This window comes from Camponotus vicinus, unplaced genomic scaffold (genome assembly GCF_025532165.1).
Source record: "Camponotus vicinus isolate PSW18456_S1 unplaced genomic scaffold, iyCamVici1.0 SCAF_11, whole genome shotgun sequence".
Taxonomy (NCBI): domain Eukaryota; kingdom Metazoa; phylum Arthropoda; class Insecta; order Hymenoptera; family Formicidae; genus Camponotus; species Camponotus vicinus.
Window position 1 is genome coordinate 12,040,638 of NW_028141947.1, and position 26,769 is coordinate 12,067,406.

General features: G+C 34.3%; 2 protein-coding genes across 4 annotated transcripts in view; both read left to right on the plus strand.

Annotated features, from left to right (window-relative positions):
- The first annotated feature begins 1,960 nt into the window (after window positions 1-1,960).
- Window positions 1,961-4,131, plus strand: Dhps (Deoxyhypusine synthase). Its single transcript, XM_083083007.1, has 8 exons — window positions 1,961-2,052; window positions 2,403-2,566; window positions 2,651-2,925; window positions 3,005-3,223; window positions 3,303-3,495; window positions 3,580-3,683; window positions 3,762-3,887; window positions 3,972-4,131. The coding sequence occupies exons 2-8, from the start codon at window positions 2,443-2,445 to the stop codon at window positions 4,098-4,100; spliced, it is 1,170 nt and encodes a 389-aa protein (XP_082939133.1). The 5' UTR covers window positions 1,961-2,052; window positions 2,403-2,442; the 3' UTR covers window positions 4,101-4,131.
- Window positions 4,132-4,985: 854 nt separating this feature from the next.
- Window positions 4,986-26,769, plus strand: part of Eip78c (Ecdysone-induced protein 78C) — a 78,167-nt gene continuing 56,383 nt past the window's right edge. For 2 of the 3 annotated variants that reach the window (XM_083083004.1, XM_083083005.1), the window contains exon 1: window positions 20,818-22,685. In XM_083083004.1, the coding sequence (XP_082939130.1) occupies window positions 22,343-22,685 (343 nt within the window). In that variant the 5' untranslated portion in view covers window positions 20,818-22,342. Of the gene's footprint in view, window positions 5,331-9,306; window positions 9,390-20,817; window positions 22,686-26,769 lie in introns of those variants that run through there. The other variant, XM_083083006.1, reaches the window with a different exon arrangement.

The following is a 26,769-nucleotide window of genomic DNA, read 5'->3' on the forward strand; positions in this document are numbered from 1 at the left end:
AAAGATTCGCAATTGACTCGGACAGTGAGTACTGTATTCGTAAATATTACAGTCATCGAATTGTCTGTCAAAATATCTTCGCATTTGTGTGATAATTATATCGCGCGCGATTACAATGTCTATTGAGGCGCTTCGATTATTATATTATAAAAAGTATACATATCACAATCGGATATTCCGTATATTATCGATTTATTTATTCGTCGAGTATTCTCGGAAATTTTAAATCGCGATTTATCTTATAATTTAATCGTTGACTTATACATTGAAGCTTTGTTTATCTTTCCACGTCTTTGAATATTATTTTTAATAGTTCGTGCAAAATGCTGGTAGTGCAAATATTTTCTTCTATAATTTAAAAGACGATCGATAACTTTATTAATGACTGTTTTAAACGTGATTCTTTACATTATTTAAATTTTATTAAACCCTACAATTACATCGATTATTAGAGGGACTTTGAAAATTATTCGTTCCGTTATTTTCTATTAAATGTGGCCACAACGCGATTTTTAATTATATTTTAAAGTTTATAGAGCTCATTTCATCTTATTCAGTTAATCATGCGCAAAATAGGATATGTATTTTATTCTCAATCAATGAAATTCGTATAAAGTCGCATATTAATCGCAAATAAATCGGACAGTGAATTTTATGTTCATAAACAATACGGATCACAAATGTTTGCTAAAATATCTTCGTCTGTCAATATTTGTGTGATAATAATTATATCGCACGCGTGTCTATTGATTCGATTATTATATTATAAAAATTATGCGTATCTCGCAATTGAATATTCGATTATTGTCGATTTATTTTTTCGTCGCGTTTTCTCGCGAATTTTAAATCGCAATTTATTTTGTAATTTAATCTTTGATTTACAGCAAAGCTTGTTCTACCTTTACACGTTTTAAATATTTCTTTTCATGGTCCGCACGAAATGCGTCAATAATGCAAATACTTTGTTCTACAATCGAAGAAATGATCAATAATTTTATTAATGACTCTTTTGATCATGATTATTTACGTTTTTTATATACGTTATTTATATAAAATTAATTAAATTCTATTATTCTATGTCGATTATTAATAATAAATATCGCGTAATTAATCATCACTAATCAGTCTTGTATGGTCTATGTAAAAATTTTTAGTAAATTTTATATTATACGTATACTTTGGACACTTTCGTGTAATAAATTTTATTTTGTATTAAGTTTAAAATTATAGTTTATATTAAATTTGTATTATATTTTGTAATACATATTTCTAATGCATTGTATTTTATATATTCTGCATTAAATTTTGTAATATATATATTTGTAATGTTTATATTTGTAATGTAATTATTTTTATATTACATAATTTAATATTTTGTAATGTGTTTTTTATGTAATTGCAAATTAATTATAATTTACGTTGTATATATTATAATTATGTAATATATATTTTTTATATGTATTAATATATTCTCTGTTTAAACTCTATTAAAAAAAATAAAAAAAAATAGAAAAATTTTTTCTTCTCAATTTTTCCTCCCCTGTATCTTCGCCTTAACGAAGGCGTTTGCCAGGTGAGGAGGTTTCAGTACTCTCATGAACCTGAGAGCTATGTCGGCGGTAACATACGCCGATATTCATATAGTCTATTCTTATATTTAAAATCATTTGGACAACGTATGGGCACACATACATACACATATAGGTAAGTAATTTATAAATATTATTTTTATAAAAATTATTATTTATCATATTTATATATTATTTTCAAAATAATGATTGTTATACTCTGGTGCTACCGGCATTTCGTGCACATAGCATGGAACAAAACCAGAAATTGTGCACATTATATATTACCCTCTGAGAACATTCATGGACATTGGCTTTGTAGTTCATGTCCACGTTTTCAATGTCCATAGAGGGAGTATCGCTTTCAGGGATCACCTAAAAGCAGGCCATGACATCTCTCAGTCTTCTCTCTGCACTGGAAAAGAAATTTATATATGGCTGCTTCCATTGATTATGCGTGGTCGTTTCTGTGCAGAAGCTATAGGTTAATATTATATATTAATATCAGTATAAATAGTTGTATACACTTTACATGCGCGCTTTATGTATATGTTCGAAATCATTTTCCTCGGATGTTAAGTAATTGAAGAAAAGTATTCTTTAGTCTTACCTAACTTAACCTAATCATTGCCGGTTGTATCGCAATTCACATTATATAGCTCATGTATATCTTCTCCATATATTTATATACTTCTATATGTATTCATATTTATTTTATCAACAACTACTGATATATAGAATTTATATTATTAGAATATTATTTTTATTATTGTGTATTACAATTGCAGTTGCATTAATTCATACATTGTAGTAAAATTATATTTTTACTTGTAGTTAAACTAAAAAATATTTGAAAGATTAGGGAGATATCATCATGGATGATACGAAAATAAAAGAAAATGTGCATAAAGGAAAATGTGATGAAGGAGAGGAAATGGCAAAGAATGCTGTTTTAATTCCTAGCACTTCTCTACCAGCTGATACACCTACGGTAAAAGGTCTTTATTTCTATATATTTTTCCAGTAAGAATTCTTATTGTTATTATCATTATATAAGTAATAACAATAATAAAATTTTCTAGGTTATGATTTTAATAAAGGACTTTATTATCATGAATTATTTAAGACCATGACACATTGTGGATTTCAAGCTACAAATTTGGCGTTAGCAATCGAAGAAGTAAATAAAATGCTACATCAGAGAAGCGTGCCTCTCACAGAAGATCAGATTGATCAAATGGAAGAGGATGAATTTATTAAAAGAAAATCTCATTGTACGATATTTTTGGGCTATACATCAAATATGGTGTCTAGTGGCATCAGGGAAGTTATAAGATTTCTTGTACAACATAAATTGGTAAATTTATACACTCAAGATTTATGCTTCTATTCAGCATCTTATATTCTTTATGACTTTATAAACAATATGTTTGTAGGTAGATTGCCTTGTTACTACAGCAGGTGGAGTAGAAGAAGATTTCATCAAATGTTTAGCACCTACATATGTTGGTAGCTTTTATTTGGATGACAGGCAGCTTCGAGAGAAAGGACTTAACAGAACTGGAAATTTATTAGTACCAAATGACAATTATTGTTTATTTGAGGATTGGGTGATGCCAAAATTAGATGCAATGTTGGCTGAGCAGAAGGAGAAGGTATACAAAATGTTATATTATTATGCAAGTTAATTATAGCATAATGTATGTTTATGTTTACCGAACTATCGTACTTTAGGGTACTTTATGGACACCATCCAAGATGATAACCAAACTTGGCGAGGAGATTAATCATGAAGATTCAATTTATTATTGGGCTGCGAAAAATAAAATTCCAGTGTTTTGCCCAGCTTTGACCGATGGTAGTCTTGGCGATATGATGTTTTTTCACTCGTACAAAAATCCAGGACTTGTACTCGATATAATTGGAGGTTAGTGTAATTTATATTTATTAAATATGTATATTGATTTTAATATATATATGTTAGAATTAATAAATTTCCAATATTCCACAGATCTCAAAAGATTAAACCGGATAGCTATGAAAGCGGTGAATAGTGGCATGATAATTATCGGAGGTGGCGTGATAAAGCATCACATCTGCAATGCTAATCTCATGGTGAGGTGACTCTCTTTGACGTGTTATTTGGACGCATACATACTAATATCGCGATAGTAACGGTATTTCATCTTACAGAGGAACGGTGCGGATTATGCCGTTTTCATCAATACTTCTTCGGAATTTGACGGTAGCGACAGCGGTGCACGACCCGAGGAAGCGATTTCTTGGGGAAAAATTCGAAAGACTGCTACTCCGGTTAAGGTAACAGAATTATCTCCATTGGTATTAATTTTTAATGGCGTAATTACGTAATCAATTAAGTTGCGTAATTTGCTGCTGTTTCAGGTATGTGCTGACGCTACTTTAGTATTTCCGATCTTAGTAGGAGAAACTTTCGGAAGATATTATCATTATTCGGGGGACAATACCAGTAAAGTAATACCAAACAATGCTGGGTGTGAGGCAGGTGTATAAGACATACAATAAAGAGATTTATAATATAAAATTTTGGATATGTATTATATAATATTATATAATATTACATAGTGTTATATAATGTTATATAATGTGTATATAATTATAAATATTTGAAAAAAATTGCAAAAAAGAAGCAAATAACTTTTACATATTTAAATGTCTAAAAGTAACATAACTATTTATTTAGATATTTAATTATTTACTACATTATCCCCTATACATATAATAATTTATTAAATAGTATATTTTATTTTGTATTTATAAAATAATTAATTTTAATTTTTCATATATTTGTTAGTAAAAGAAGTTCACAAAAAAGTATATATATATATATATATATATATATATACTTTTTGCAATTTCTTTTATAATAAACATGAAAAGTTAAATTTAATTTTTTTTTTAAATACAAAGGGTACTGTACTATATTAGATATAAGTATGTATAAATGTAAATATACACACACACATATATATATATATATATAAATGCAAAAAATACAGATATTTATAATTATAATATTAATAACTCTTGTTGAATTTATTAAAAAAACTAATTTTAACTCTTCGTATACTCATCATAAAAGGAACTGAGAGTACGTAAATATTTCGTTAAATATATTAAAAATGTAGGATTCTCTAATTGAAAAATCGAATCTTCCGTTTAATAAAACGACATGGCCGCGCGCGCATTTCGTCCCAAAGATTCCATTTGAGATGGAAAATACGCGTTCCTTCGGTGTCTGCGTTCGATTTCGGGAACGCCGTGAACGCGGCAAGCGACGCCTGCGCAATGTTGGCCCGACTGCGCAGCAGGTGTCTGCGGCGCAGGTTCGCCAGGGGTGGTAGGGGTGGCAGCGCCGCTCGTCAGTTGTCACCCGTGAGCCCGCGTTCGCGGACGACGGGCGTGTGAGATCTACCCCCGATTCCCCCGTCGAACTCTCTCCCGCGGCAGTCAAACTCCCTTCGAAGGTCTGTAGTTTTTGACTCGCCACCCCCGCGCGGAAACCGATTACTGTTCGCGATACGTCGTCGACCGCTCGTGGTTGTCGTCGTCGTCGTCGTTGCCGTCGTCGTCGTCGTCGTTATCAACCCTCCCGCAGCGGTGGTGGTGCTGGTGGTCGTCATCGGCATGAACGATGATGGACGTGGAGGAGACCAACACGGCGTCCACCGCGAGCTCGTCGCCGAGACCCTCCAGCCCTGCCGCGGATTCCACTTTCATCAGGTGAGAAAGACAGACAGAGAGAGAGATCAAAAATAATTTCTATGCTATTCGCGACGATCGCGGCAAACTTCAGTTTTCATTTTATCGAATCGGAAATTCGACTCGTCGGATTTTACGGGATTTACACGGAGCGTATGTAATTATTATGTGCGCGGATAGTTTCATTTGTGCCCGGTTTCTCGGCAAATTTGCCCGTGTTATTTCACCTGTTTTTATTAACTTTGAATATTCAAGAGATAGTAAACAACTTCACGAACATAACAACGTAGAGTATAACATGGGAAAATATAGTAACGGTAATATAATATAATAATAAAATAATCGTATTTGAAAGTATGTGTGTGTATTTTGTTCACACACATTTATATTAAATACATATACATTGATTGTATTTTCCGATATAATTTTTCGGATGAAAGATCGACTGGGATAAAATGCTGAAAATTTTTCAAAATTAAAATATACGATTGAAATGTATGTGTGTGCGGTCTGAATTTATCTCTATTATTCAAACGAGTGTATTCGTAAAATTTACATTCCTTTGGTTTAAATACATCTCGATCCGCCTATCTCGGACATTTCCATTGAGGACGGACAAAGTGTGTTTTTCACGAGTCCAAGTTGGACCAATTTTACTCTTTTATTGACACGATATACACTTGGACAGTGTGTGACGTACACACGGCCTTCAGGAGAGTCACTTGGTGTGTGACGTGCGCGCCGTGCGATATTATGGTTAGACGACGAACGTAAGGTCTTGTACAGACGGATCGCGTATATACATACATACGTATATACCTCGTAGGATCGGGGTATACACGCACGGGCGCCGATTAATAATGCACACATTAAGTGCACCGCCCCTCTCACTCTAGCGTCCAGAGAGAGTCCGCTCTCCGCTATTCTGTTGATTTAAAAATGCAAGTAGCCGAGCACAACGAGCTATCGAGGCGCGCCACCGTGAATATACTCGATCTCTCTCGAGATATATCTCGTCTTCGTTTTGCAAGAATAGGAGAGATGGTCCAGAATACATATCAAGCAGATTATATTAGATATTCAATCTTATATATATATATATATATATATATATATATATATATATATATATATATATACATACACATATATGTATTATTCCTGGACAAATTTAACGTATAATTTTTTTTTCGCTTTTTCTTTAAAATTTAAATATTAGCTTTTAAAGAAAAAGTGAAAAAAAATGCGTTAATTTTGTCCAGGAGTATATATATATACATATATATATACAGGGTATTTTAGGAAGAATAGTAAATATTTTGGGAGGTTATAGCATCGATTACTTTAATAATGAGTCAAATAATTCGTACAAAACTATAGATCTAATTTATAATACATATTGCTTTATATATATATATATATATATATATATATATATATATTTCTTTTTTAATACTTTACTATATATGCTATAATATTATCATAAGAATTGTAAAATGCATTGAGATTGGCGGTGAGATTTTTGGATTAACAATTAATATAAACTTTACTGTAAATAATTTACTGTAAATAATTTGTCAATTATTCATGTGTTTTGTATCATTCAAGTAGTCGATGAGTATAAACAATAAATCATTTATTGTTGTTTAATACCTCTCATAATGGCTTTGTATGTGCCAGTTTCAAACGGAGCTGTATCTCTCCTCATCCATTGACACGTTATGAATTTTTTTACTCCGAATAATCGATATGTCACAACCTTCCAGAATATTTACTATTTCTCTTGAAACATCTTGTATATTGGAAAAAAATATAAATCTCAAGGAGAAAATAAAGGTGAGAAAATTAAATTCAGATCAAATCTCAGATTTCCCGTGTGAATTGCACTGCTGTTACGTTGATTTTCTACTATTAAAGTTAACATAATTTCGATGCTCATTATCTAATATGTGACAAATTTTTACAATACTTTTATAATACAATGAAAAAGTATCGGAAATTGAATTTACGAAAAATTGAACAGTATTACCGCAAATTGACTTTACCGAAATCATAGTACCTCTCAATCTTTGCGTTTTAATCTATGATAATTTTTGAATAGAGAAAGGACCATGTGCGCAAATTTACTTTATTAAAATCATGTAAGAAATTTTCCAATTGCTGTTTACTCGAATCAATTGCTACTATTGGTTAATAATAAGTATAATTATTATGTTACTATCCTACTGATTGTAAATATAATTATCTAATTAATGCGTGCAAATTGTTTAATTTCTTTTTATACCACATTTCTGTTTGATAAATGTGAGTAAAATAGCTAGCTCTCTACGTATTAGATCAATGGGTATCGAATAATCAATACTAATTAATTCATTGCGCATGGTGATGCGGAATGGGCGGATTCATTGTGTAATTACGCGTATACGTACAAATAAATGTTTCTCGCGAGATATCTTGTATCTGTCTGTAAATTGATGAAATCGTTTATTGCAACTTTTGTGTGCAACAGTTTTTAGCGTGATAATTATAAAAAAATAATCTTATTAATTAATTTTCAATAATAATAATTCATACATATAATAATGATATCATCGATCTTTTTTCAAATTTAATTCATTTGTGAAAAAAATAATTTTGCTGGAAAGAAAAAGACAATTTTCAATTCCTGAAAAAATCTAAAATAAACATAATTCTGAAATATTCGATATAATTTATATATTTCTCTTTATATATCTTCTTTTTTGATATATTTTATTTTTAAGCAATTCTAATATTGGAATGTTTCTTCATGTCCTTCGACGGATAAAGAAATCTCTATTATTTTATTTTGATCGCGTGTATCCTGTGATTGATTCTTTTAGCACCATTGTGTTATTTTATATATATATTAAAAATATCATATTCTTTATACAATTTTATATTTTGATTCTCTCTCTTCCCCTCCTATCGGTCATATATAAAACACGCGCTCGCTAGGTCGAGGACGTGAAATTACGCTGCCAGGACGAATAAAATCCGGCGCGTGCGATTGGACACCTTTAGACACGGATATTTTCGGATGACCCACTTCGTTCTATCCGTCCAAAAGCGATAATTATCGACGATACTAGGAATAGCGGCAATACGAATGACATGATATGGATGATGTCGGCTATTCTTTCGCGTAGGAGATCGTTCATGATATCGAGTAACGTTATATATCGGATATTTATATTTTATATAACGAAATGCTATCAGGACAATATAATCCGAATGAATAATAATATCCGATTAAATAATATTGAATTTATTGTTTTTAGTATTTTATTGTATAGATTGTTTAAATTGAACACTGGTTTGTCGTGAAAATTAGTGTTGGAGTTTTTTCAGATTTCTATTTAATAGTAAGTCTTATAATAATAAGTCATATAATCATATAAATGAATATAAAAATTTTTCATAGTTGAAATTTGAAATAGATATCTTTTTGAATTTTTATTTAATTTAATTTCGGGATAATTAAATCTCACGATCACTTGTTCATATTTTACATATTCTGGGTTTCAAAATCTATAGATTACGAGAATTTTATATGTCTTTCGGACATTATTTTATAAAGCTCATTTCTTATAAAAATAATCGATAAACTTCACTCAGAGATACGAATGATTTTCACACGTTAATACTGTAATCAATTATATAGATGACATGCGCGGACTTTTTAAGAGATGGATGCACATTATCAATTTTTCTACTCCTCTATCCCACTCAGTTTTGCCTTGATTAATCTTTCCTAAAGCGGGATCCGCGGTAATCGAAGTCAAAACTGGGTCAACCTTTTATTGCATCGTCTCAGGACCGGGCTAGAGCGGTATCGAGCGTCATATGGCGAATAATACCGTTTCCTGTTGTCCTTTCTGAACGCGCAAGGATTCTGCGGTCGAACTTGAACCACTTTTAGTTAATATCCATCTTCTGCGTCTTTCGTTTAAATGCATAATAAATATTTTCATTTCAGTGTGAAGAGAGAACCGAGCACGGACGAGCCCAGCAGCCCTTTGGAAGCTACCAGTCCTGGTTCCATCCTACGCAACAACAACGGTGAGTCCTTAAAAATAATTATAAATGACGTCTATAAAATGTGTGAGATCATAATAATCTATTTTATACAAAAGAATAAATAAAGATGGAAAAATAAAGTGTCCTCATATAGAAAAGTTCTCTATAGTAAAAAGTATAAATGGTTCAAGCTATTATTTTCTAAATAAATGAAATTAACTCTGCGTTTTTGCATCGAGTTTATTTGTGGCTTTTTTTCTCTCTTTCTCTCTCTATTAAATTGCCGAAATATGATTCTCGTTTAAAAGTTACAATTTTAAAGATCGTAATAAAATACGAATTAAGAATTAAATTAATATAAGTACAAAATAAGAATTAAACTGTAATCATTTGATTAATTTAATTAATGTCTATATTTTATAGAAAATTACTAAGTTATATAAAATTTTAATCACAATTTTTTGAAAAAAAATTTTAACTTTATAAAACAAAATTGGTTCACACACATTGATGTGTGTGTGTGTTGTTTTTCATACAATCTACTTTTATATAAATATCTGAAAATTTTGTTAAATCTCCAAAGAAAAATATCAATTTCTTTTCGTATCGATTGTTATTATATACGATTTAGTAATGTGGAAAATATTATAGAAAATTAAGACAGATCGAAAATAAAGCAATGAAAAACAAAATTGACAGTTATGCAGTTTAAATTGAAATATAAATTATGAGAGATGCAAAATTTCTTTTGAGCAGTGCATCCACGTCAAACTGGTTTTTCTCGCATGCATCTGTAAAGTAAAAAATTCGCGTTAATCCATTGTTAGTCAAATTCTGCATGTTGCATATATACGTACATGCATTGAGTTTGTCTAAAAGATCCTGTGAAACCTGATTTAAAATAAATCCCCTCCTCCCTCTCTTTTTTCTCGTTCCTACGGGGCTTTATTTTATTTTTATCCGACATTTCGAATGCACTTATACTGGTTATACTTGTAAAAGCAGAAGTAGAAGAGATTCATCTAAAAATTTTGTAAATTGTAAAAGAGATATAAAATTGAGAAAACTTTAATTTTTATCTCGAGAGATATAAAATATATTATATATATATTTTATATTGAAGATGAAAGTTTGAGAGAAAAAATTACCTTGTTTTTTGCATAATTTCCGAATTAATAGAAATACTCATTTGAGACTTACTAAGCATAATATTGAAAGTTGCAAAGTTGCGACAAGTCACGGCCCTCTCGCGACATTTTCATGCAGGAGAAAAGTTTGCCGAGATGAAAAAGACTATCTGAAGAATCCATCATTAAAAAATTTTCGTGGATGTCGTACATATAACATATGAGAATTCTCTGATAAGACAGAAAAGAGAAACACATAGAGAGATACACAAAAACATAGAAAGACACACACACACATATATATACATACACAGAGAAAGAGAGAGAGAGAGAGAATGAGCACCTCTGCTGAGCAAGGTAGGATGAGGTTCCAGCTGTAGCTAGCGTTGGATCGATTCAAAAGCGGCAGTAAAGCGCCCCACCCTATTATGTGTTTTCTTCAGACCCCTACCTCTCTCGTATTCCAGCCCCCGTTGCTTCTCGTCGCGCACATCCAACCCGCCACCCCTGCCTGTTACAACTCCCTTACCACTTACTCTGCGCACCCACCTATCTCATTCCCTCCTTCGATCCCATCGCTTCGGAACGCTTTACTGCGAGCCGGAAGATCTCCGCAACCGGAAGTTTCCTTCGCGCGCTCCGCTTTAATTGAAGGCGACTTGTTTTTCTCACCCTCTTTCCTTTCATTCGTCATCCTCTCGTTCTCCTAGAGCTGGGAATCCGTGAAACGAAATGCGCCTTTAAGACCGAGATTGGCTTTTTGGTCACTGGTGATCGGTAGACGGGACATTCTAATGGCTAATTGGTTGCTGAGGGAGAATTTCTGAAATTCTCGAGAAATTCCCCAGTTAATAACCAATTAATCGCATTGAGCCTCGTTGCCATCCATCGTCCGGGAAGTCAATACGTCTCTTAACATTTATGTATGTACAGATAAAAAAACGATAACCTTTTTTGTGATATTTATATATTTACATATTTATATATAATATTTATTTGTTTACGTGTCTTGTAAAAGAAATATCTTAAAAATTATAATATAAAATAACAATATATCATGCATCTTTCATAATTAATAGAAATGAAACTCGGGATTTGATAGCTTTATTTTACCAAAAATAACTGGAAAAATACAAAGATATATTTAGAACTGAACATATGCAATTCGTTACAAATATTATTATAAATATGTTAAGTATATCAAATCACACTTTTCAACAATGAGAAAGTTAAGGATGCATTTACAAGTTATAAGAATATCTCTACGTAAATCGCGGAGATGACGATATATTATTATCACATTGCATAAGAGCCAGCACTCTATAATTATGTGTATAAACTTATAACAGTATATTCGCTGAATGAGGAGGCGTTAAACCGTCCTACCATGATCGAGCTGTTCTACAAGTTATGTTCCTTGCTTATTAATTGAAAAACTGATGTATCGGAAATTAATCGATCGCAAGCTATTCTTATCAATTTTGCATTCTGATATATTTGTCGCAAGATTTTTTCCGGAGAACTCTCTGATTATATATAATTAATTGCGTAAACATGTCTCGTATGCTATTAAAACGTATTTTCGCGTCTTGATTACATCGAGCTGATCCAATACAGATTATATCATCGTAACTTTCACTTTCAATATAGATTAGTTGGACGTGAAGAATGCATATAAAAGAACGAAACAGAGTAATCGAAATAAAAATCAGTAATTGCTTACATTATTACCATTGAACTAATGTTTTTATCAAACAGATATTTGATATTAATGCACTGAGAAAAAATCTGGTTGCATTAATTAGAAATCTGGTAGATTCAATCAGTATATCTGTTGGAAAATGGAATCAGAATTCCTTTCGGAATTACTAAATGAGTATGATTATTTTCTTGTTAAATTTACCAAATTTTCTTGGTAATAATATTAAATTTACAAAAAAATGGCATCATTCTGTCCGTGTTTAATTAATATAACAAGAAATTTTATAGATCCAACTAGAAAATACTAAGTAAATCCTTGTAGTAAAGTCTATTAAACATTCTAGTTATAAAAAATCGAGTCTTATTGTGATAACTAGAAATTCTGCTTGATTTAATCAAAATGTCTTCTATCAGATACGTCTTGTTGATGCAATCAGATTTTTCTCAGTGTGATTTTCCATTTTTCGTCTTATTAATTATCGATTTATTTTTCCAAAAATCTCATAAAGAAAGTTATCATACATGCATGTATAATATTCTTGTCGATTATTATTGTTTCGCTCGAATTTTACTGGTTTTGATATCTAGTATTCTTCACTGAGAAAAAATTCTGGTTGCATTAATTAGAAATCTGGTAGATTCAACCAGTATATCTGTTGAAAAAATGGACGAATCAGAATTCTCTTTTAGGAATTACCAAATGAGTATGATTAATTTCTTCCTGTTAAATTTATCAAATTTTCCTGGTAATAATACTAAATTTACAAAAAAGATGGCATCATTCTGTCCGTGTTTAATTAATATAACAAGAAATTTTATAGATCCAACTAGAAAATACTAAGTAAATCCTTGTAGTAAAGTCTATTAAACATTCTAGTTATAAAAAATCGAGTCTTATCGTGATAACTAGAAATTCTGCTTGGTTTAACCAAAATGTCTTCTATCAGATACGTCTTGTTGATGCAATCAGATTTTTCTCAGTGTGATTTTCCATTTTTCGTTTTGTTAATTATCGATTTATTTTTTCAAGAATCTCATAAAGAAAGTTATCATACATGCATATATAATATTCTTGTCGATTATTATTGTTTCACTCGAATTTTATTGGTTTTGATATCTAATATTCTTCTTGCATAAAGATGACAATCTTATATGATATATTCTTTGATGATCCATCATCATTCGTGTTAGTGATGGCGAGTTTGTCTTTCGATAATTACTTGTAATTATTACAATCTTTCGATCAATCCAATACGATTCAAGAAAGGGAGAGAGAAGAGAGGAAGGAAGGGAAGAAAAAGGAAGGAGGAGGCGCGCGAGAGCGGTTTATATTCGCGAATAAACCGCAGCGGCAGCGCGAAAGCCCCGATGAGGGGAAATGCAGCGCGCGGTTTCGCATAATGTAACACACAAGTACACATAGAGGGAACGAATCGATCTGTACGTACGCTCGCGCTCGCGCTCGCGCTCGCGCTCGCGCGAATGTAACCGGTTTCCCAGGTTCATTATACCGCGGAGCCGCGCATCTCCTTTCCCGACAAGTGTGCGCGACCACACCGAACGACGGTAGTCTTACCGCGAACTTACTTATAAAGCGGGATACTTCATCCCTTTCCCGTAAACGTTCTCCTCCGCGTCCTGCGCGTTCCCCTTTCGCTCCATCCAGATCCTCGCTCGATCAGGAAACGCGTCGATCGTGCAAATAAGTCATCGAACTACGTCGATCTCGGGATAACGTCTGTCCAAAATGGCATTTGCTCTTCTTTCCTAACATCAATCGAAGGAAGATCCTGATAATCTATTGTTTAGGATGTGAATGAACTGTAATAGTCTATGTTGAAGTCTATGAGATATATAATATTATTGAGAGAAAGAGAGAAAGAGAGAACAGCATGTCACTTCAAAGACACATTCGCACATTTTCACCGTTCATTTAATAGAGATTTAAATTTTTAAATCGAGTCATTACAAAAATTTCTTCCAGAAATTTGAATGTGAGAATTTTGATAATAAAAGTTGAATCAGTGCAGCATCATTTTTGCAGGGCTTTGCCTCAAAATGTATCAATTATAAATATGTAAATTATAAAAACCTTTAGGTAGAATCTTTCAATTTTATCAGATTATTTATTGGTGTTGTGGATTGTTTCGATTGGTTCTCATCAAAATTGTCTAGAGGCAATTTTTCTAATACATTCACCGATGATAATCTCCGACGTTTTTTCCAAACTGAAGCTACTTGAGCAATCAGGCGCTGTTTCACAGGCAATTCGGCGTTCCTCGTTTCCTTCATGGCTCGTAAACTCTCCTCGCGCATCGTTAATTCGTCTTTTGTCGCCCTTGACACCCTCGACAGATCTCCTCGCGCCTCCCCTCTGCCGTGCTAAAAGATGCCGATGCGCGAATTCTGTTTTGATAGCGGGTCCTTCCCAAGAGAGAAAGAGAGAGAGAGAACGAACGAGTTCTCGTACGTTCGTTTGTACGTTCGGCTCTCCCGGCACTTTTCGGTCAATGAACCGCATGTTGCTGGCGAACCCAGTTGGTCCACTCGCGCGGCGCGACCCCCACTACGGCGCGTCCCCCGATTTAACCCCCCACTGCAGTCGTGACGACCACGACAGGTCGGTCGGTCCACGATTTTATCCCTACCGGACGCCGATCCTCCACGACACCGCGGCTCACCTCCGGCTTCCCCCGATTCTTCCCCCTCTCCTCTTCTCTCTACCCCTCGTCGCCGCGACTACAACCCCTTCCATCTTCAGGACTCACTTCCGACCCGTTCGCTTAATTCCTCTCGTTCTCCCCTACCTCTCTTCTTTATCTCGTTCACCCTCCTCGGCGTCCCCTTCGCTCGCCTTCTCCCTCATCGCCACCTCCAACCACCTCCTTGCTTTCCCGCTGCCTATCTCTCTCTTTCTTTTTCCCCCCTCCCTTCTCCATCGCGAGTCGTGCAATGTCGTAACACGTACGATGGTACGTCGGTTTTACTTACCTCACAGGTGAGCGCTCTCGGGTATAAGCGGCCGTTCCAGGGAGAAGACGAAGAAGATATCCTAAGGAAGGGAGGGAGAGAGAGGGAGAAGGAAATCAGAGAGCGAGTGGGAAAGAGAGAGAAGGAGCGAATGTAGGGAGGGATAGATGAAACGGGAAAGAGAGAAGCTCGAGCGCGCGATCGAGAAGGATGGAGCAAGGGAAACATGCGACGGGTGGTCCCCATTCCCGACACTCGCGCGAGAACGAGCGGCTCGACGCGCTGCACGCTCGCGAATCGCGCGCACGCACGTGATCGCGCACGCTCTCGCGTAAAACGTTCCGTCCGACCGCTCTACGCGTGTACTTATTGTTAGCTAACTCCTAAATCTTCACGACAGGATATCCGTACGTGTGCTTCTCTTTCTCTCGCTTCCTCTCTCTCTCTTTCTCTCTCTAAAGAATGCCGCCTCCCGCACCGTCACGTGTCTGATCTCTTCGATCCCTCTGCAAACGCTCAGTTCCTGTCATCGTGACGATAGTGAGTGATACTTGGTGGTTCCTCGCGAATACCATTATCAAAAGACGTGTCGTAGGTCTGTGAGAGACGTATATCTTTTCCACAGCGAGGTGATAGTTTAGAGAATAATTATATACACTATTCTCGGTGTCTCTTTCGCAAATACTTTAACCGTAGACGATTTCTCATCCTATTGTGACTGTGCACTCTGATTATTAGTGTGATCGCATAATCGTGCTTGAAGATTTCGGAGTGTTTTGATAATCCTCGCGAAATTTTGCGACCGACTCGTGATTGTGGATAAACTTCGATGGTGCCGAGAGGCGCGAATTTAAAAGAATCGATCGCACCTTCATGGATTATAATCCGGATCAGGCTCTTACACAGTGACGACTTTCACCCAGAAGAGACGTCGAGTGTTCAAGAATCGCTCGTGCAGGTAAACTCATGGAGTGTACAGAGTGGTCACCTTTATTCAGTGTGATTCGCGGCCGGCGAAGAGATAATTGCCGAGGAAGTTGCAAAAGTTCATTGCGCTTTCATTCATACCTCATTGTCTCGCGAAGCGAAGCGAGTGCGCGTTGTTTCGAGGTGTCGATCATAATCGGGTGGGAAAATGATTAAATTATAGTTATTTCGCTCGATGTGTTCAATTGAATATATATATATATTTTTTTGTATACATTTATTATATATACAGAATAATTCAGAACGAGTATAACAAAGTTTGACAGATTATTTGGGAGATCATTCTGAGTAAAAAAATGTTGTATAAACATGAATTCTATTCTCAATACTTACGTGGTTACAGAAATTGTAATATGTTGTATCGTATAATAAAATCATTATAATCATAAAGTTATTGTAAATAATTGATACCTCTTATTCTTTTATTTTATTTTGATTTCAAGATCATTTCAAGATTTGAAGATCATTACTTGCTAAACATATTTTTACTATGATAGCAGCAATATTTCACAACTTGTGTAGCTATTGAAAATATTGAAAATAAAATCCAAAATATTGAAATGAAATATTGAAAATAAAATATTCACATATTTTTTTATTCGGAATAACTTTCCACACGTAATTTGTCACAGTTTTTTATACTCGTTCTGAATCATATATATTCTATTTATATATATTCTACTCGTTGAATATTTATATATATATTTCGTTGAACGCTTTAGAAATAGGTGTATATTCGCGCACATTGTTTCAAATTAAACAATTGTTTCAATTTTTGAATCAGAATATAATATCCGATATCTCATTGTCAGATTTTCAAAGAACAATATATTACGACAACTTGCAAAAAAATATAATAATGTGCCTAATTATAAATCATAAAATAATTTTACGACGGCAGATGATTATAAAATAAATAAACATTAAAATATACTTTAAAATAATGCCATTTTAGTGGATAATAAATAGAATGTGGATAAAGCAAAAATTTTGATTGATCGTCGTGACATTTCTACATCTTGAACAATTACTGGAAACGCAGCAATGCGCTCTTCATATCCATCCCGCAATTTTCAAAATATCGAGTTCTTCTGCTCTTCTGCTCTTCGACAAGTGCGTTCATTGCGGAATGAGCGTCACGTGGTGCTTATGGTCGCGGATCGATTCGACGACGACGTTGATAGCGTGAGCACGTGGCTCGGCTCGATCGCGATCCCAGAGGAATCCTTTCGTGCGCGCGCGCGCGCGCGAGATCTCCGCTCGTGAGCGTAAGGTGAACGCACTGACTTGCGACGCGGATGGAACGCGGAACCGAGCGAGCAATGTGCGAGACAAACGATCGTCTGCGAGGCCGCGAAATCCGTCGACAAGCCGCGTCGACGAAATTCGTCCAAATCGCAAGAGAACAAATTATTCTCCCCCCCCCCTCCCCCTCCCCTCGCACAAGGTATTAACATCAATCGATATCTTAACTTATATAATAAATCTACTTCATAAAATAACTATTCTTTTATCATTTTTATTTCTAATTATCTTAATTATTGGCTTATTTATTGAATATTTAGAACAATCTATTGATTGAAAAATTTTTAATATAAATCTGTTTTTTTATAAATAAATACATTTAATTTCGACTTAAAAAATGATTATTAAAAAATCTAAAATTATATATTATAATATTAGCTGAAATCAAATAGAGGTAAATTATTATTAATAATTTCACTGAGTTTACTACCCTCCAGTTAATTTAACTTCTCTCCTTAATGTGAAGTAAACACATAGTGTATAAATTTTTAATAACGACATGTAAAATTTGTAAGATTTTCATGTTATATCATATGAAAATAATGTTTTCGTGTATTTGTACAGGATGTTTGATAGAGGCATTTTTGATATAAGATCAGTAAGGTCAAAATAATGTTCCTTATTGAAAATCGATATTATTATATTTCGATTCTTCTTTATTGAAGTTAGATTACATTTTTACGTTTTTGATTTCTTTGATTTACAATCGCCGTTTTCTATTTCCAGAATGTTTTTTGAATATTTGATGTATCTGGTATATTACCTGGTATATTAGGAAGGAACATTAAAAATAAATAATGTACATCGTATATATTGTAAATTATTTTTATATTTTCAGAATGAATTAATAATTGTTTGTAGAAAGCAAGCATTTTAAGAAAAGATTATTTATTTTTTATTTTTTTCCTTCTATATTTTACATTTAAAAATATATCGACTTTATTCATTGTTATCATGCTTCGCGTGAAACAATCTCGTAAAAAATTGACACTAATTGATCGTTACGGCACTGAAGACGTATGTTATCGTTTGGAAAGCTATTTGGAAGAAGTGCTCTCATTTTTTCAACCGTTGTTTTACGCTGCAGATTTACACACACACACACACACACACACACACACACACACACACACACACACAGATTCACAATTTTTCAAAACGATCGGAAAACTTTTGACGCAAACGCTTTTATTGCAAAAATACCAAAAATAAAGAGTCTCTTCAATCGGCAATCTTCACGTTCTATCCATAATTGAAAAAGATTGATATCGTTTGTTTTTTATTACGATGGTACGTCGATTGTTAAAAAATATAGGCGAATATTATTGCCGGAGATAAGTCCATTCGCATGTCATAGTTACATGATAGATTGACCGAAAGATCATTAAAGGACGATTTGGCAAGGTTTTTATGGAAAAATAATTACATTTCTATCATTTGTTTTATCATGAATTATTCGGAACAATCAATAATAATAATCTATCATAAATAATTCCACAAGTTTCTGATATCGGGGATCAAAAACATTATTACATCTCCATTGCATTACTTTGCTCAATCGTTGCAACTCGATCTGCTCGATCGCTGCACTCTGCATATCAACCGACGAATATCTAACCGCACGAATTATCACAAAACACTTGAAATTTGCAAAAAGAAAAAACAGAGCCAGTGGGAGAGAGGGATGGATATCGCGAAAGAGAAGAAAAAACAAACAAGAGAGAGAGAGAGAGAGAAAGAGGACGGAGAGAACCTCGGAGAGAACTCAAAGTGAGACACATACAGGTGAGAACGCGAGAGAGAAGGAGAGGACAAAGAGAATGATGAGGAAGAAGAGAGGTGGATATTACCGTAGGAGGAGGGAGAGGGGAGAGGATTGCTACCAAGAAGAAGAAGGAGGAACGAGCCAGGAAGAAGTCAACGTCCGAAGATTACGGCAATGACATTCACTTTTTCTCACTCTCCTCCTCGTGTTTCTCTCGTGCTCTCTGGGCTTTTTTCTCTCTTCTCCGCCCTCTCCTTGTTTCTCTCACGATTCGCCGACGATTCTTCGTCCTCTTCTCCACCGATCGTGCGAAAATGCCAGGATATACAGGGTGAAGCACTTGGGAAGTTGCCTAAAGTTGCCTAAAGTCTTTCGATTGAACGTAATGAAAAGCGAAATTCATCATCTTCATCTCGTCATGCGTAAAAATGCAGAAAAAAATCTTTGCATTAGAAACGTATAGATTCGTTACCTTTTCATCACAAGGCTCACTATAAACAGTTTTCAAATAATTATTCTCGATATTTATAAATGACACAGATTTTCTTCTTTAATATCGTCGAAAAATCAAGAAACGATAACGTTTTGCGTGAAGTATTGTATATACAAAAAGTGCTTCAGATATTATAAAACTTAGATAATGTTCTTTAAAAATTGAATTATGAATAGTGAAAACATTTTTTTTATTTGTTGAAACCTTTTACGAATTATTATTATCGGATTTGTGTGTGCTGAAGAGGCAGGAGAGAAGATAATCGCTCTATTTTTTTAAACAAAATTTTATGTATTAAACTTTTTATTACTTTTACCTTGCAAATCGAATTCTTCCAATTATTTTACGGATAAAAGTATTAATATGAAATCATCGAACAATGAATATTTTGATATGATATTTTATGTTTTATCGTTATATATTTTGACGTAATAAAATGTAGAACACATCTCGCATAACATATTTATTTTTGCAATAAAATTTTACATTTCAATATTTTATAAATACATATGTTCTACGACAAACTCTAGAGATATTTAAAAAAGATTTAAAAAATATAGATTTTTAAAATAAGATTTAAAGAAAGTTTGTAACAAAAGTTATATAATCAAATTGAAAATTTTAAAAAACTGCCGTAACTTTATGATTTTATCGTTTGGAATATTAACGAAAAATTTTTCGATAAATTGTTCCTGTAAAGGAATTCTTCGAATATAAGTGAAGATTAAAAAAAGATATTGAAAATAAAAAAGGGAATTATTTGAGAAAAGATTAGACGAGAATAAAAAATACGAGGATTTAATTGTATATTATGGAATTTCATTTTTAAGAAAACAAATCGAAATAATTCATATAGGTGACTGAACATTATATTCACATGTGATTGCATTTATGTATGCGTCTTTATTATTTCTTAAACGCGATTACGTTCTTTTCTTTCCGACCAGTCTTATGTTTGTCATTATTTTATCTTTGGTTTCTGATTTTCTTTTTGTTTTGATTTATCTTTCAGCGAGATGGCTCATGTGAAAAGCCGGCGGACATGTAAACCATTGAAAATCGGCGAGCAGGTCCGCGCTCGTGCTGCCAGGAAAAAGTTTATCCCATAACAAGGGAGAGAAAACGAAAGAAAAAAGGAGAAAAGAAACAGAGTTAAAAAAAAAGAGGAGAAACAGTGCGAGAGCAACAAGAAGGAGGAATCTCGATGTAAAGGCGCCCAGTCTCGAACGCGAATCCCAAAAATAATGGGTTGAACCACCTTTCGGGTGGTGTCTTACTCATTTGCAGGAAGAAGCTAAAATGGAAACTCGATTAAACAATGACTTTTGCGCTGATTGCGCGACTTAACGAACGATAATTGGATTTGTGCATCTTGCATTACGTATAAAAGAAATGGCCTGCGGAAAGAGATACTTGAAATACTAGAAATCAACGTTTAGTGATAAAGTGCGAAGTTTTTAATGATAATTTTTGATATTAAATTTTCGGAAAGTGTCGCCCATTTCTGGAAAAAAATTGTTCTCTTTAATTGACCGCATTTCTTCGTTAGTTTTTCCAATTCCTATCGAGCAGAATCAATCTTTATCGCTCAACTCGCTCGTAAATCATGCTCGTTATTTATACAAGAGGAGATTTCGCGCGCAGTTTCCGATGTACAACTTTAAATATCTAGCTCGTCGCATTTCTCATCCATCATTATCTGCGGACGAATAAAATCTTATCAAGTAGCGGTGTAAATGCAAATGTAAAAAACACCGAAGTCGGGAAAGGACGGCTGCAAGATAAACGGAGAGACGTAATATCTGCGAGGAAACGTTACTCAGCGGTTCAAGGACCCCGTGAAGTTACGGAGAAGACGAACAGCGACGACGACGACGACAACAACGACTGCAGTTTCGAGCGAGTTTGTTGTACTCGCCAAAATCGATTGTTACCTAAGTCGAAGATATCAGAAGTTCATCGAAATAGAATAATACATCACTATTCAATAAGAAGGAAATGTCACTTTCTTAGATCCCACTTGATGATTAAATCATCAAACTACGATATCAAACTAAGATATTTTTTTTTACATAAAATACAAAGCAGGCAATAAAATAAAACAGTCTCACTAATGACATATCCTGCGAATTTTATTCGTTCAACTTAATACTTAATGTTCTTGTTGGCAGAAACACCTTATATTACGATATACGAAAGACTCAATCGCAATAACGTTATATGGGGTAACAAAATAAAGCTCAACTGAATAAGGTGAGACGAACAAGTGTTTCAAAGTATCCAAAGGAGCATCGAGAAGCGCCTAGTAATTAATCGAGCTTATTAAGTGATAGCCGTCTTATTATTATCAAGAAAGTTAAATCGATAGATAATTACCGGGACCAGAGTTGACGTACGATATTCAGATTCGAAGAGAGAAGCCAACGACTTTCTCCTCATCTCTTCGTCCGTCTGTGGATCGAGGAAAATCTCGCGTGGCAAAGGATTTTATACATCATCGAAACAACGGAAAACTCTCGCCAAAGTGCCCGGAGGCATCCGAGGATCGAGAGGTGCGCGCGCGCGCGAATGCTGAATTATCGCCGACATTGTCCAGGTGCACCAGATTGTTCGCCATCGACGCCGATGATCGTTCGATGCCCGTACAATGGACGTTTTCAAACTCGATCAGTCGCTGAGCGCGGGTTTGGGCAGCGCCCCGGCGCCGGACACTCTCACGCCGGAGGTGTCGTTCGACGCCGGAAGTGAATTCAATCTGAGCTTCTTCGACGGCCCGGAGGAGAACAACAGTACCCAGGGCTTCAGCGATCCCGGTTCCGTGGGCAGCACCAGCGCCTCGCCGCCCCCCGGTACACCCGGTGGCGCCGTCCCCCCTACCGCCGCCGCCGCCGCCGTCGCAGCCACCCCCGCATCAGCTTCCTCCGCCGGCGTTAATAATCCGCCGCTGCCGATTGTCCAAGTGCCCTCCGCCGGTATCGTCATTAAGCAAGGTTTGTTTCATTTCTTTTATTACGCGATCGCGTAATTTTTCCGTTTCCGGATCCTCGTTTCAATTTTTTTCCTCGTTTCAATTTTTTTCCTCGTTTATTCGGCGGAAATGCAATATGAGGCTTTCACTAATCGATATTTATACTCATGATACTACAGATTTTGCTGCATTCATTTTTTCTGTGATACTAAAGCTCTGTAATTATGAAATTATTATTAGACTTTTTTAGTATGATTGAAAAATCGTATATTTGGGATAAATTAGATTATATGAGAAAAATTGTATTGAAAAAGTGAAGTGCTTAATGTAATCAATACGAATATTGGACTTTGAAAATACAGCAAGAAGAGGGAGAATATAAATTTTTTAAATAGGTACACAAGAAAGTAAGACGTTTTAATTAAAACGTATTATAATACGTATTAATAAATCAAAAATTTGGTGATAAATTTTTTTCTATCAATTCTAATAAAAATTCTAATAAATTTTATAAATCGATATACGTTTGTTATTTTTTATGAGATTGATAATTAAACGAATACACATGACTTTATTTATTTTATGTTTTCGTATTAAATTGATAACTTCAACAATTAACTTGTTTTATCGAAAAAATATTATATCATCTTTCTTTCTTGTACTATTCTACTCTATAAACTGATGTAAAAAAAACTAGAAATTCAAAGTTATCGGATCAATTTCGATTGTTGGTAATTTTATTGGGATATTCACATATTAGTTAAAAATAGCGCGAACATGTCAAAATGGAACGTTTAATCAACAGAATCACACTCGCGATTGATCCAGAATTAGATTAAGGACTCGATGAAGATAATCAAAATTCAAGCGAGCAATCAGTTTCCCGGAAACTGCCGCTATAATAATTTTTTCCTCATATGAACCGCGAAAGAACTTGGAGTCTTTTAATGTAACTTTGATACTTCGTCGTTTTATATGGGAACGTCTATTTATAGCTTCGTCCCGTGCGTTATACGCTCGATGTGTCTATGTTTTAACATTATTTCACATCCTGAGCACACAGACGACGTTGTATAGCGCTTCTCCTAAAGGTTAGAATACAAATTGAAAAGGTCGCACCTATAATGCGGTGCTCACAAATTGTTCATCGCAAGAATCGCGTTGTCATTACTCTTAGCACGAGATGCAAGCGCAGATTTTATTCTGTGAGTTTACTTTCGATCAGAGATTTGAGAACGAGATAATAAATTCTCTCGATGAATTCAGATGGGATCGAAGAATTGATTTCTCGTGCTTGTGAATCGAGCTTTATTGGTCGCGATGCTTTGCTCGTGAGAAAAGTCAGACACTGACATTTCACTCGCGAAAGCATGCGAATGAAATCATTCTCATCTTCGTTGCAAATCCTTTCCTCGTTCATTCGTCGTCGAAAAGTAATTTCACAGAATGTGATTTTTTTACTTTCAACGCTCAACATCATTTGACATCATCGATTCTTAAATAGCATGATATAGCCATAAATTGTATTTTCTTATAGCCTTTACCTAAGCGTCTTATCGTATCGAGGTAGATATATTATAATCAAAAGAACAATTGGTGCATAAATTGATTTGCTTTTTACGCAAATTTGAATTACATTCATGCATTTCGTGTATACTTTCATGAATTTTTCCGTAAAAAGATGGAAAAATTATGTGAATTTTTCGACGAACGATCCCAGAGTGACCCCAAAAAAGGGACGGTACCACATTGAGGCTCTTGGTTACATTATACATTCGCTAGGGGAGGGAGGGCATTCGCGCGCGACGACGATCTGATGGCCACCGAAAATCCAACTTTGAATTTCAATCTCGAAGCGGTCAAGGTTCATCGAGAGAGTAATTCAATTCAGAAATGCGAATCTCGCGGGGATAAGAGGCTAATGTACGCGTCCGATTTGTCGGCTTTGAAGCTTGAAACGAGCGGACGAGAGAACGAATCTCAGGCATACAATGGGGATATTTCGAGGCATCGTTTGAGATGAATTAATTTCCGTCCGTCGAAATTTGCTCGCCATTCCGGCTGTAATACATAAAGTGAAAAATTCTTGCAAATTAAAACTTCACAGACGTGAATATAACATTTTTATCTGCGTTAAATTTCAAGCGAGTTTTATTTTAAGGCTAAGATTTATTTTAATTCGAGATTCGCTTATCTAAATATCTAGCGTTAAAAATTAAGAGGTTGAGAAAATAGATAACGCTTAATCAGATTTTTATCAAAAGAAAAGGAAAGAAAATGACGGAGTCAGTTGCAACAAGAGGAAACGTAATAGTTTTAGTACATCGCGCGTATTAGTAGAATTGCAGGCGAAACATCGAGGAATATCCGGTGGAAAAAAAACTTGTTGGTAACGCGTGGTGCTAATACTTTCGACAAGTTAACTGGTGGATTACGAAAGTTGCTTCGCTTTCGACACGATTGTAGCGAAGTTTCGATTCACGAAATTCGTCATTTGTATGGCATGTAATTTCAGGGTGTCTATTCTCTAAAAAGAAAACATAGAAAACATAGAATCTCGGGGATTTCTTTTGTACCTGGAAAAATTAAGGAATTTCTCATGAAATTTTATTAGAGAATCAGAGAATTAAAAAAAAAAATTTTTTAATAAATTTGATTTTACATTTGCAGTTTAAATGAATTATTTGTTTAAAAGAAATATTTATTTTTCTTTATGCAGTCGTTGTCTTCATAAAATATTGAATACATATTTTTTTATACAATACGTATTTTTTATTGATAAAAAAATTGATAAAATTTTTAGTGATAGAAAAAAAGTGAATGAAAACCTTGAAAAATGTTTATCTTTATAAATCTAGCAAAATTGAAATTTAGGTGGCTCTGTGTTTTTCCTTTATGTGAGCAAAAAGCACTAGAGAACGCATATAAAATTTAAAAAACCTTTTTTTAGAAAGTTGCAACAAAAAATCTTTAAAATATTTTTTTCCTCTTTTTAAACAAAAATATTTGAAATATCAGGATATTTTCAGGGAATATTTCTAAAAGATTTGAACAGGCATTGAGAATTTCTATTAAAATGCGAATATAATCCCGTTGAATTCACGATACTCATTTTATTTCTTCGATCCTCGCGGCTTAATTGCTAAGTAGCGGTTCGATGATTAGGACTATTTTTCAAACGAATTCTTCTACGTGTAATATAATATCTGAAATAGCAGAAAACAGCGACAGAAAGAAAGAGAGAGAGGGAGAGATTGCGATTCATTGGTGAATCGCATAGTAAGCAAAGAATGAAAACGGCGAATAGTCGTGTAATAATAGTCGGGATTCATCGACGAGACCCGTAATAATCAAAAAGTGTTAGGCGCGCGTCATAATCTTTCAGCAATTACCGTAAAATTCGTTCGAAATTGCCTTTTCGAGAGACACGGCCGGATGTTGCCCCCGGCGAAAATAGAGGCTTTCTTGATCAACGACAAAAATCGAAGCTCATTGATACTCCTTTCTTCTTCCTCGTCGACGCCGACAGAGTCGGACTGCGAGTCACGATTTTATCGGCCATACGAATCGTAAAAGCCAAGAATGCCGTATCCCCCCGCGTACGACTTTCCTACATGGAATGCAGTTTACGTAGTTTAGATGCTTTCCTTCTCGAGAAAGAAGAAACCAGGTATTTTAAATATATGCGAAAAAATCAGCGTGATTAAACGGCCGCTAATTGATTATAATTGGAAATCCTACGGACGATGGACGATGCAAATATTCCTGTTTTTCATATTAAAGCATATTCCGGTTACTAATCGTAATATGCTCCGTTTTGTTTCGCTTATTACATTATCGACTAAAAGAAACGATATAAAGCTATGCACGCGTTCATTCTTTTAAAAGTAGTTACAAGAATAGTACGAGTAACACACTTCGACTGGAAACAATTTTAAAATAACATATTTACAGAAAGAGTTATTTTTTTTACAAAAATTAACGCGCTATATACGGGACGTCAAGTCTTGTAAAAATATTTCATGAACATTTCCTAATCTTCCAGATATTTTTATTCAAAATTTCAGGTAAAGAGAATATTTTGAAAATTTTTTGCTGCAATTTTC